General features: G+C 38.6%; 1 protein-coding gene across 1 annotated transcript in view; it reads right to left on the bottom strand.

The window, feature by feature from the left end:
* Positions 1-14,037, bottom strand: part of TMEM131 (transmembrane protein 131) — a 96,339-nt gene that overhangs the window by 64,717 nt on the left and 17,585 nt on the right. The window contains exons 2-3 of the mRNA XM_068681136.1: positions 11,951-12,012; positions 734-774 (exon numbers count right to left, since the gene is read on the bottom strand). Of these exons, the coding sequence (XP_068537237.1) occupies positions 734-774; positions 11,951-12,012 (103 nt within the window). The remainder of the gene's footprint in view (positions 1-733; positions 775-11,950; positions 12,013-14,037) is intronic.

A 14,037-nucleotide genomic window follows, 5' to 3' on the forward strand; every position in this document is an offset into this window, starting at 1 on the left:
AAAAAGTTAGGGATGGGGGGGAGGGGGAGGAAGAGGCCCCTCTTGCTTCTCTGATACTACACATGCAAAGTTCTTTGCAGGAAAAAAAAAAAGCATTGGAAGTAACATCAAAATTGTTCCTCAAAAGGACCCCCAGAACTTTAGAAACAGGCAAACAAACCCAATCCTTTCTTAATAAAAGTTCAGTAAAATGATACAAAAAATCTACAAGCAGTCTCAGTTTATCTCCCCTCTTTATTTACATAGAATCGCTCTGTGGTACGTATTATAAACTGAATTAAAGAATTGAACTTATTGATTCTTAAATTTCTTATTTCATATGCTAGTGATTTAGCTGTCCTAGCTTTCTCAATATTAAAAATACTATTACTCACACAGATACAGTGGGTATTTTCAGTGGAGCCTCCTATTAGCAAGAAAACCCTTATCAAGTATGAATAAACTACGTGAATCATTTTATATGCATAAAAGGTGTGTCCTTCCTCACACATCCAAAAGGACATAAAATGAAATATCTAAGCAAAAGCATTTTCTCTACACACAAAGACTTTAGATGTAAAACATTTTCTAATATTTTTGTTTTTAAAGTTTTCTCTGTACAACACAAACAATTGAAAGGTTACAAGATCTGTCCTTGATTTTTGTTTACACTACGACTTCATTATTCTTACAAAAAATATTAGCAATCTCACAATAGGATGTCTGCATTAAACTTTCAGACAATTATGCTTACCTTTTCTGTTGATATGAACTGAGGCCTATAGTTGTCTCAGTCTGTAACAGAAAAAAAAAATAATTGAAGAGACTGACAGTATTATACTTCCTGGGGGAGGGGGGTGGGGGGGAAGCAATGTTACATATAATTAGATCAGATTTTGAAAGACAAAAGAGGAAGTTCTGATCTGGAGCAGAAAATGCAAATTGGCTTTTTTACACTTAATTACTTGAAGAAATTAAGCCATCAGCTTCTATCCAAAGACAACTTGGCCCCAGATGAGAACTACCCACAGTTCCAGTGACAGGAACTGCTACGAACTGTGAGATAAGCAGTAACTAAAAACATGAAAATTGAGAGAAAGAAAAAAAAGACAACTAACGAATAACTTACCATAGACATAATAAAAATATTACAAGAAAGACACAAAACAAGTAACAGCCAAGCAATTATCATACTGATGTAATATAACAAGCTAGAAAACAAAGATACTACTCGGAAACTTAAACGTCCTTCCAGCTAACAATCTCCTAGCCTTTCTTCTTCACACAACTTTAACATTACAGTTAATTACCTGAAAAGAAGGAGCTTAGGTTTTCTAAGAAATTCCAACTAGTTTACCCTTTCTTGCCTCAGAAATCCTAGCTAGTTAAGAAGGCTGCGTATGGAATGTCCTCTTTGAAACATTAAAATCACAGAATGGTTTGGATTGAAAGGGACCTTGAAGATCTAATTCAAACCCCCCTTTCCCAAGGGATATCTCCCACTAGACCAGGTTGCTCAAAACCCCATCCAGCCTGGCCTTGAACACCTCCAGGGATGGGGCATCCACAGCTTCTCTGGGCAGCGTGTTCCAAGGCCTCACCACCCTGACAGTAAAGAATTTCTTTCTAATATCTAATATAAACCTACCCTCTTCTAGTTTCAAGCCATTATCCTTGTCCTATCACTACACTCAGATGCCTTCTTTCATTTAAGCCACATTTAAATACTGGAAAGCTGCTATGAGGTCTCTCTTCTCCAGGTTTAACAACCCCAACTCCCTCAGCTTGTCTTCATCGGAAAGGTGCTCCAGCCACCTGATCATCCTCGTGGCTCTGCTGTGGACTCACTCCAATACATCCATTTCCTTCTTCTGCTGGGGGCCCCAGAGCTGAACGCAGCACTCCAGGTGGGGTCTCACAAGAGCAGAGCAGAGGGTAGAGGATCACCTCCCTCACCCTGCTGGCCACACTTCTTTTGACATAGTGCAGGATACAGACGGCTTTCTGGTCTGCTTCTCATCAACCAGCATCCCAGGTCCTTCTCCTCAGAGCTGCTCTCAATCCATTCTCCACCCAGCCTGTATTTGTGCTTACAATTGCCCCAGCCCAGATGCAAGACCTTGCACTTGGCCCTGTTGAACACAATGAGGTTCACACAGGCCTACCTCTCAGGCTTGTCAAGGTCCCTCTGGATGCCATCTCCTCCCTTCAGCATGTTGAATGCACCACACAGATTTTTGTCATTTGCAAACTTAACTGAGGGTGCACTTGATCCCACTGTCCATGTCACTGACAAATATGTTAAACAGTGCCAGTCCTAATACCAACCCCTGAGGAACACCACTCGTTACTGATTTCCACCTGGACATTGAGCCATTGACTGCAACTCTTTAAGTGTGACCATCCAGCCAATTCCCTCCAGCCAATACGTGTCTCTCCAATTTAGAGAGAAGGATGTCACATGGGATAGTGTAAAATGCTGTGCACAAGTCCAGGTAGATTATATCAAGTTACTCTTCCCATGAAAATATCTACTTTTAAGAAGTTCTGTCTTGCAATATGGATACAAAGATCAAATTTAGGATTTCAGTCCTTCTTTAAAATGCAATTTATGTCTAAGCCCAAGAATATTAATCTTCTGGGAGAAGGAAATAAAGGTTACAGGTTTGATAATGCCTATGGTGCACACCTTGACCCGCCTGACACAGTTCATACCCCTAGTAGAAGGATATCTGTTCTCAAGGGGAATAGGAATTTCTTCATATTGCATTTCAGAACTGAAGTCATAGCCCTTGGGAAGTCATAGCCCTTGGCTGGGCCACTGACTTCTATTTCAATTGCAAATTAACCTTTCTGTCCTTCTCTTTGCTAGGAAAATAAAAATCCTTTAAAAAAAAATACCAAAATGTGCAAGTGTGAAAAGACCAACAATTAAAGAAGCTATATTTTATTTTGCTTTTTGGAGATGCTTAAGAAACTTTACAATTACTACTACTAATAATTTACTTCACAAAAATAATGCTTGATTCACAACAAGGACCAAATCCTTACCAGTGTCCTTGAAAGTGCATTATTAACCCTAATTAAATAATAACTTCCTTCCAATAGTTGATTTTTCTTTAGAAATTAAGTAAACTTCATAACTAAAGCACATCATTAAACTATTAGCACTTACCTAACAGTCAGATGATGGAGCCAACAGGCTCAGATCCTGTGACAGGGCAATCAAAATAGTTGCTACCAACACTGCCCCATCCCTGACAACTAGCTTTGGCTCTAGCAAGAGAGCATGTTTTTGACTATTTGGGAGAGGAAGTTGTCTGTTATCTACTCTCTTAAGCACTGTGACGACTGGTGGTCAATATTCCCTAATACTAGTCTTAGCTTAAGACCCCACACAGGTCAACTTTTAGACAGAAGGCAGTGGAAATTTAACTCAAGTCTAAATTTAACTAAAGAACATAGAGGAACAAATGGAAATACACATCATTAACAATAGCTGAACTACTGCACAGCTAGAGCTGTAGTTAACTATTGGGAGTTAAATTCTCTGGCTGATTTTACACACAAGTTTTCCCTCCTATATTCTGTAACTACAGATCTGCAATGAAAATATTAGTCCGTACATCAAGTTTAAAGTGACAAATCACTTTGGCAGGGCATCTTAAGGTTGAAACATTTCAAATATCTTCTTTAAATTAGAAGCACGAAGTAAAAATATACTGAAGACTCATGCTTATGAAGCTTTTTTTTTTTTCCTTAAAAATGCCTGTTAAATACAACAAAATGACAAATTGATTTCAGTGACTTTTTGGGGGCTTGAAATCCAGGTCAATCAAGAGCAAAGACACAGCATACCAACTTCAGCAGCTCATCAGCTTAACCATAGCATCATGGAACTAAACCAAAAATAAATCTCATGTGGCAGTTTCTATAATTATCACTCATTTTTATTACATGTCAATCTTTATAGTCTTGCAGTAAACAAAAACATACAAATGCGCTGTGTTACATGTTTTAAATTACTCTTATTTGATATTCAAGCAAAATCATGGATTTACTATGTTGCAGTCTGGCACGCTATGTTTCCTGTGTGAAAACTACACCCCCTTTCCAAAAACTGTTAAACAAATACCAAGAACTGAAACAGTGAATCAGATCAAGCCATTATATAAAGTGAATGTTTTGTTGAGTACTGCTGTTTTTTCAGGTAAAAAGAACTATAAATTAAGCTTTTTAATAAATACAGCTTTTTCTTTCCTGCTGCAGAGGATAGACCTATAATACAGCAGTACAAGAAAGTAATTTATAGGAAAAATATATCACATCTTATCTGTACAGGGGAAGCACTACAAATAACAAAATAGTACCTTGCAATGGCAAGCTTAGTACAGATCCAGAAGGCTGCATGTGAACACTATTAGTATTTCAATGGATCTAATAAGCTAAATTATAGGGGAAAAATACAATTGGAATAGTTTTCAGATCCAGCTGACTGCCTAACAACAAAAAAATAAGGTCAGCATGAGAAAAGCAGTAGAAGATATACAACTGAGTAGGATAATGAAGTGGGAGAGGGAACGATCAGTACTATGGGCTTTGAAATACTTCTACCCCCAAAAAGCCTGTGTTCAAGTCTTGGAAATGGATTGAACAATTTGAAGGCATTGAGCAATGGTTTAAATACTTGGAACAGCCTGCCTGCAGGGGCTTCCACCCTCAAAAAAAGATTTTGCACAGAGAATCTGTACCTGAAACCATGCCTTCCACACTCAGTAACAGTTGTGGGATGATCCAGGACAACTGTCTGGCATACAAAAAGAGTCGAAAAAACCAGACCTTACAGACTGAATGCTGCCTCTGAACAAGGGGGTTAACTGTAGCTGGAAAAACAAAACAATCGACAAAACCCAACCACCACCCGATTTTACTATCTCACCGGTTTGTTATAACTGCTATTCTTCAGTTCTTGGTAAGAGGTCACATTACCTAACACTACATTCAGTTATCTAAACATAGGCCTCTGCTGCCGCTGGAGATCAACGTCCCATGGCAACGTGCCTGGTCGCAGGCTGACAGTCCAGAAGGGTGCCTGGTTTCCCCTATGCCCTGTGCCATTATCTGCCGTGTCCATGTACATGTCCTGGATAGTCCAGGGCATCTCAAATAGCACCGGTTACCTATGTTTAGACAAATGAATTAAAGCCCTAATGTCTTGAACAAGGTTAAAAAAGGATGAAGGAGGGGGGGTAGGGAATGAGTGGAAAAGAGCTCTTAATCAAGACCTAAGGTTTCTGGACACCAAATGTATTTCTTTAACGTGAAATTCTCAACTACAAAACCTTTCCATATTCCTACATCCTTCCAGGTTCCTTTTTCTGTAAAGATTCACAATATTTTTATCTTATAGTAGGGCAGGTTTCTACTCATAGCAGAGCTACGTGCTGATTGCAACTAAATGCTGAGACAACTACAAAACTGATAGGTGGCAACTTAAGTCTTCATTGCTGCATTCATCAGCTCTATGGCAAGTAGTAGGATAATTAAAATAAAATTATTGATGAATATCTTGCTTAAGGTAATGTAAAAAAAAAAAAAAAAAAAAGACTGCTGTGATATGGGAAGTAGCTGAAAGTGGACTGAGCATGAGTCATTCCTGCCATGCACTTTCATGACCCAAACTCAGAGAAAGAAACAAAAAGCATCAGTTGATTTTAGCTGATGCAACACATGCTTATTGACAGTGGCTTTGCAGCAGTCACTGGCTCCTGGGCTGCAATTAATGATTTTTTAAACTAAAGCTTGGGGATGGCAATTCTTCCTGCACAAGAAGAAACTGCTTTTTTTTTTTTTTTCATTAAAGGAGCAGAGGGACATCAGCTACTCATAAGCAATGGTGAAGAACTGAGATGATGGCTGTTCTTTTTGTAATATCACAAGCATTGGAATGGAGCTCCAGAGGCCAGCTAGTCCAAACCCCAGCTCAGAAGAGGTCCAGTTAATGCAGGTCACTCACAGCTTTTTGCCACTGGGTTGTAAATATCTACAAAGACAGAATTCCTACAATTTCTTTGAGTAACCTAGTCCAGCATTTGATCAGCCTCAGGAAAAAAGCCTTTTTTCCCTCACATCAGTTTGGAATCTCCCACGCTGCAACCCATGTCCAATGCTGCTCATCCTTCCACTGTGCGAAGTCTGGCTCTGTCAAATGCACGCTGCCCTTGTGGGGCAGCGCAGAGGAAATCATATCCCTTATCTGCTGGCTCTGTTTTTGTTCATGCAGCAGGCAGTTGGCCTTCTTTTCAATAAGGGCACATGGCTGACTTCTGTTCAGCTTGTTTTCTACCAAGACCCATCCAGTTGCATGGTGTTATTCCGTTCCAGCTGCAAGTCCCTCTGAATGGCAGCCCTGCCTTCTTCCAGCATATCAACTACTTCGCACAATTTGGCAGCATCCACAAACTTACTCAGTGCTCTCTCCCCCATCATCCAGGTTGATGAAGATGACGTTAGGCAGCATTGTTGTAAATATCAAGCTCCAAGGAGCATCACACAACTGACTGCCGGCAGAACTTTGTACTGCAGAGTACACTTAGAGAGGTCAAGAGTCCAGCAAATTTTCCACGTGCTTTTTTTTTTGTCCACTTATGCAGCCTCTATCTTAGCAGTTGGGCTATATGAATATTAATGCAGATCATGTCAAAACCATGTTTTAAGCCAACATACAATGTGAAAATCTGAGGTAATAAAAAACATATTTGCACTGTACACCTGAATCTAGTCACCAACGCACCAGAACCAAACGGTTGCCACTTCTGTTGAGGTGATAATTCTAGATTTACCATGTCATAACGAATGAAGTACAGATCCTGCAGAAAATATTGAAATTCCTCCAGCAAGCAATAGCAATGCTGATTTCCACGCATGTAACTGAGCCCCTTAGTATTCAGTGTCAAAGCCACTGCAAGTCACATTACAGTTCTATCTATTTGATTTTAAGGACAGTTGTGCTTCCCATTACCAGCTTTTGTGACTAACACTTCACAGCAGTTTATCAAATTAACAAGTTTAGCAAATACGTATTAACAATATATATCACACCATTCTCTCTTGCTATCTCAGCTATTCCACAATACGAGTAAATAGCAGTAAAAAAAATTCTAGGAGTTAACCTGTAAAAAAAAAAAAAAAAGTAGGGGCATTTCATATCCTTACTGTGATAATCTTACGTATAAGTATAATGAATGAAGTATTTCATATCAGACAATTTGAAAATGAGAGTTCTACCATTTTCCTTTTTCCTTGTAAGAATATAACAAGAATTACTTTCCAAACGCTTATCCTCAGTGGAAGATCACTCACTATTATGCTGGAAATGTGAGATAACTATGGCAAGAGATCTCATGATAAATAGTTCATAAAAGGCTGTTTCCCAGGTCAATCTAAGAGCAAATGAAAACTTTGTTCTGAAACATAAGTTTTGCATTACAGTTTACTTTTCACAATACATTCCTCAAAAAGTTAGGCTGTGTGTTACCTTCACATGAAAGGATAACTGCAATTGTTACTTTTAATAAGTTATATCAGCACTCCTAATATTTGCAGATGACATCAGTCAGAGGGGCTGGAAGCATCTGTCAGGTCTGGATGAGGCACTCTAGGGGAGCCTGAGACTGACAAGGTGAAATTCTGCTGAAGGAGAGCTCGAATATAAAACTGGGAATAACTGCCTAAGCAGTAGTTCTAAAGAAAGAATGTGTCTGGAACTCAGTGAAATGCAAACTACATGAGCACACAAGATGCTGTTGAAAATGTACATCTCATTTGGAATTATTAAAACAAGTGTTATTATGCAGGGAAGCAACTACTCTGTCCTTTTGCAAAACCTCAAATCATTAATGCCCTGATTAAGTGCCATGCCTCAAGTACTGGATTCGTATTTGCCTGAGCACTAAAGAAAGCGACCCGGTGTTTTTAGAATTCTGTATAAATAAGCTATAGGTATTTTTAGTACAAAATGACCGTAACAAAGAAGCAGGAAAAAAAATCAACTCAAATATGTATTAGAAATAAAAGAAAAGCAAAACCAACTTAGGTATGAAATATATGTACTTAGGGAAGCCTATGAACATTACTTCACTGGAGGTTTTAACAACAGGGGAGAGAAGCATCTGCGCCAAGGGCAGTCCATCTATTCACAACACTACCCAAATAAAGTACCAGGTGATCTCCTGAGGTCCACTTCAATGAAATCTACGGCTGTCAAGTGCCAACCAATTAAACAGACTTCTGCAAATTGCCTCCTACTGAAGAAACCTCCAGGTATAAATTAAGGAGAATCTTGTATTGAGCAGCAGACAATTTGCATTAATACAATTCTTATGCTATGCTCAGGATCTAAATAAATTACTTCAAGAGTTCAAAAAGTTGTTGGATTCTTAAGGGGACTGAATTATGTGAACCAACGATGGCAGAAGGAAGTTCTCCCATTAGATCCATAGGTAGAAGTAACAAATTTATTCAGACATAAACCTTTACTCTAAGCATATATGTTAGAGAATAAAGTTCTCGCTATTGCTCTGTTAAGGCTACTTGGTGGAATATTGTGTTCAACCTGAATATTGTGCGCAGTCTGGGGCCCCTCACTACAAGAAGGCCACTGAGTTGCTCAAGTGTGGGCAGGGAAGAGCAGAGAAGCTGGTAAAGGGACAAGAAAACAAGACTTATGAGAAGTGGCTGAGGGAACTGGGGCTCGAAAAGAGGAAGCTGAGGGGAGACCTCATTGGTGTCTACAGCTACCTGAAAGGAAGTTGCAGTGAGAAAGGTGCTGGTCTCTTTTCTCAGGTACAAGTGATAGAACCCAAGGAAATGGTCTCAAGTTGTGCCAGGGCAGGTTTAGACTGGGTATCAGGAAGAATTTCTTCACAGAGGAGGTGGCCAAGCATTGGAACAGGCTGCCCAGCAAAGTGGTGGAGTCCCCATCCCTGAAGGTATTTAAGAGATGTATAGATGTGGCGCTAATGGACATGGTTTAGTGGTGGGACTCGGTAGATGGTTGGACTTAGTGACCTTAAAGGTCTTTTCCTACCTAGATGATTCTGAAATGGAGAACTCTAACCCATGTACTGGTAGCCAACCCTCAAAGGTAGTCTTCACTTTGCTACAGTTACCCATTAGCACTAACTAATGACATTTCCATTGCCACTTCATTTTTACTAAATGCAAGTGATTTACTTAAATATGTAAGAGAAAAATACCTTTTCAATAACTTGAATCGCTTTAAGTCAGTCTGGTCAAGCACAATTTTCCCAATGCATTTTGCTTATTTTTGAAAAGAGAAGTCTAAAATGTGATTGGTTTCATAACATGCAATGAATGTTTGACAATAGAACCTAGTTCCAGTAAGTACAGAACCAGTATCAAGAGGATATACTCTTAACTGGAGAGAGGTGACGGGAATTCCTAACAAATTATGCAGGACCCAGCCCTTGATTTGCCTTATTTAGAAAACAATTCCTTCAAACAAGAAAAAGGCCTGCTTTGGCTGAAGGGATACCAAGTTCTCCAATGATAGAAGAGTAAACCAAGATTGGAGATGGCTTAGACACTATCATTTATTGAATATTATTTGCTTTATGCACAATTATTTTTGATATGTAAAAAAATAATTTGAAGGTCACATAACAACTAGACAGTAGTTAATGTCTAGTAGTTAGTAGTACATCACTGTATTTACTCTGTAGTGACGGATGACCTAGAATCAAGAAACATTTGTGAGAAATTACAGAAAGACTAAAAAAGAAACATTCAGTGACATGCAGTAGTATTAAAACTTTAGGAACTGCTGTTCCCAAGATATAAATCTGTTTTTACAGCAACAAATTTGCTCTGGTCTTATTTCTTAATTGCACTAGGTAGTCACAAGAGGTCACCATCTTAAAATTGACAGAAAAGGAAATAAATTGTAAGCTACAGAAAACATGCTGTATCATTCTGTTTAAAAGGAACTGGCTTTAATTATGTAAGAATTTTTGGCCTAAAAGCCGTAAGTAATTAATAACATAATATCTAACATATGAACCAATTATTAAATTTTTTGTCTCTTGCTGTGTTTTAAATTAAATATTCAGTGATATATTAGGAAAAGTGGAAGCCAAAAGCAATCCAAAGCACTGCAAAGTTTACACTGTCAGTGTTTGACTGTTCCACCCTCATATTTAAACTAACTTTTCACTGTCGCAGTAAAGTCAGAACTATTAACAATTCATTTTACTTTTCCTTCTCATTTTTAAATCAATTATTGAGGTGGTTCACAGCAGCACCATCCTAGTCCTGAGAGCTACAGCAATTAAATGTGCTAATAAATAAATAAATTTCAACATTTGTAAGATTAATTTTAATTAGTTAAGTAAGGAGTCCTGTGGAAAAAATGCCTAAAATGTAGATAGCTGAATTAACTACATCCTTTTCATCTCAAAAATTGGGCCAACAACTGTCAGTCATTTTTATTAAGCCACTCTTGTCAAGCAAAATATATTCTAATCAAGTATGCAACAGAAAAGCAGCTAAGCCCAGTGATTTTTTTCTTATATATTTATACTGATATGTGGTATTTCCATGCAAGTTAAAAAAAACATTGAGTCAAAAATGCAGTAATTGAGACCATAACCACTGTTTGGAAAGTTTCCACCATTCTACTCTAAGTCCAAAAATAAGCCCATGTATGTATCTAGTAGAGGATGTATTTCGTGTGTGAGAGGCAACTATTTGATTAGGGACCTGATTTTGGGGTGGCTTTTTTGGTGATGTTTTATTTTTTTACTGTAACCTTTTCAATTGTCAGTTTGGATCAATTTGATGGATCTTACCCTTGCACGGTATAATCTTAAAACCTGAAATAAGTTATTTTTGACTCACTAACACTAAAGGCCAAGCAGTAGAAGAGGAGAAAAACCCACAACTTAAGAAAGTAGATGGGGGTTGGGAGAGCCCTCACAACTCTGAAATAAATAATCACATCACAAACCCAAAACTACAGAGCTTTCACATTTGTAGACTCTTCTGGACTAGACAGGAGGTAGGAACTGTAAATCAAATACTAACTAATGAAGTTAAACACAGTCACCTGACTGACACATGTTAATTGTTTAAACAATTACTGTTGTTGGTTGTTCTCCCCTCCCCCCAATCTTCTCTCCTCCCTTTCACCTACCACAGCTAACAGCATCAAGGAATTTTAACAAAACATTCTCACCATACATGCTATCATCAGGGTGTACTCATGAAATTCTAGTCAACAGAACTTCAAAACTCAGCAACTCAAAAGCATTAAGCCATGTTGCTATGTCTTTCAACCCAACATTTATCACCATCTCGAAGTTTTAGTACATATTCTATTAAAGTTATGTATTTTTCAGGTGTAGTGCAGCCACTCATCAGCTTTCTTTTGGCACATGACAAAACAGACAAGATAGTATTTGCAACAGCAGTCACCTCTCTTCATTGATGTGAACTTTCTTTAAACCTGGTGCTGACTTGGTGCCAAGGTCTACATTTACATTAAGGAATCCTGTAACATCTCCCAGTTCCTCTAGCTGCACTATCCAACTGAATCATGACTTTATATCAAGATGAACCTTAAACACAAGGAAATATCCAGCTTTCCAGGGGTGGTGGGTGGAATTAAAAATAAAAGGGAAACCTGAACAAGCTAACCAGACAAAACTTGTGATAAGCTCCATCAGTTTCCTGACATGGTAAGACCAGGGAATGAGATCCTCTGGACACACCAGTGCATACTATTGGAAATAAACCTGGAAGGCCAAAATGTTTTTGGACTGGCTGAAGTTCCAGGTTTATCTGTCTTCAAAAAAAAAAAAAAAAAATGCTTACCCATGAGTTTCAAAAAAAACAGCTATCAAAAAGGAGATGGTGAAACACTTAATTTAGATCATTTACTCTGAGTACATACCTGCAATAGGTCTCCTTCATCAAAACGTAGCATTTCTATTATGCCATCCGACTGGATGAAAGCTATAAAGAAAGACAAAAAAAATAAGTTACTTAACAGAAAAAAACATATTGTTATTAACAATAATCACTTACACATCTAAAATCTGCAGTACCTTGTTTTTTTTAAATAAGATCAGAACCATTGAGGTTGGAAAAGCCCTCCAAGATCATCTGCTCCAACCAGCCCCCTACGGCCAACATCACCCACCAAACCATGTCCCCAAGCACCACGTCCAACCTTTCCCTGAACACCCCCAGGGACGGTGACTCCACCACCTCCCTGGGCAACCCATCCCAGTGCCTGACTGCTCCTTCTGAGCAGAAATGTCTCCTCATTGCCAACCTGAACCTCCCCTGGCGCAACTTGAGGCCATTCCCTCTAATTGACTACCCAAAATATGAATGCAGAGTTTAACACATCAGCAAAAACAAGCTTATGATATTATCTGAGAGCTCCAAGATGGTCAAATTAATAAGCAACACACTTCACTTTGAAGTTAAGCATTGTTGTGCTACGAGACTGATCTGTGAACAATTTCTTCTAGGTTCCCTGAAAAGATCAGCTATATGATGCCAATTCAGTATTTTGGCTGGTATGAACGACAGGGTACCTAAACAAGTTCAATGCACTGAAGGCCATGCTGAATTCTGACACTTAGAAACGGCATTTCAGTTTCGTAATCCTTACATCTAAAAGGATTAACTGTACATCTGGAAAACCTTGTTCACACTGTTTCCTAATCCTTGAGAAAGCAACAACTCTCCCCATCTTGACAGTAACATAATAAAATTTGAAAGTTTAGAAATATTTTTTACCAAGAACTTCCACATGACTCAAGTCAATGGAAAGCTCATGCCTCGGTCACATATAGGATACACAAATTGAGCATTCCTCCTCCACTCACTTCCTCTAAATGTTTGGTTTAGTAATTGTTCTCAATTCCTCTGAAAAGGGAATGCTCAATTCCTCTCTGTAGGGAATGCTATTTTCTTTGAAAGACAAAGAAATAAGGGCATTGCCCTTCCTGTAAAATATAATAAGCTGTACAAGAATGAACATGGTTAGAGAAGAAAGCAGTTCAAAGAGATCCCAGTTTTACCCCTCAAAAGACTATGCCCCTCACATACAAATCACAAGTCTTTGAGATAAAATACAGTAACAACCTCAAGCCAGAAAAGTAAAATAAATAAATAAACAAAAAACCCTCCATATAAATAACTCATACTCTCTTCTACCATCCTTTTTCCTAACTGTCTTTAAAATTAATTTTGATGAAGTTTAGAGAGCGAGAACACACAGCTCTCTGCAAACAGGCACAGCTTCAACAGAAGAAGCTGAAGGTTTCCAGTTCACAGAAGCACACTGTGTGCTTCCAGAAGATGTTACTGCAATCACAGCCCCCCAAAAAAGGGATTTGAATCTTCACCTCCCCCTTTAAAGTCAGTGTTCTGTAATGTAACTGCAATTATAAGGTCACCAACATTGCCACTCGTCTCTGATATTTTACAAGGAAAAACAAAATATGCGTTGCTTTCAAATGCTACTTAACATATCCACGTTTGCACATCCCATTTCAGGTCCCTAGCTCCCCCTATACACTGATACATCCTCCTAGAAAGTACACTGCTCCTGAACCTTGATTTCGTATGTTCAAAAGTAAAAGTTAACATCAATCAAAGATTGCTGCTGCCATCTCCAAGCCTCTTTTTATGCAAAACAAAAGCAAAAAAACAATGCCCCAAAACAACATGATGCATTTATTACACCTTATTTTTCAAGCTTCAGAATTGTGAAGCTGAGTGAGGCCACGCTGAGGACGCAGCCCCAGCTCATGCCAAAGGGTGAAAATCATGGTAGAGGGAGAGGCGGGCTCTGGCTATGAAGGAATGCACTGCACACCAGGCATATAACAGTGGCACGAGCAGGACTAGTCATCATGTCAGCAGTAACTTACAATTTTGTGTATTTATCATTACCTTAATAACTTTCAAAACAAACAAAAGGCATCCTTAAGGTAAGAATTGGGGTATTTGTCAATCCTTTGT

Source organism: Anas acuta, chromosome 1 (genome assembly GCF_963932015.1).
Source record: "Anas acuta chromosome 1, bAnaAcu1.1, whole genome shotgun sequence".
NCBI classification, from domain to species: Eukaryota; Metazoa; Chordata; class Aves; order Anseriformes; family Anatidae; genus Anas; species Anas acuta.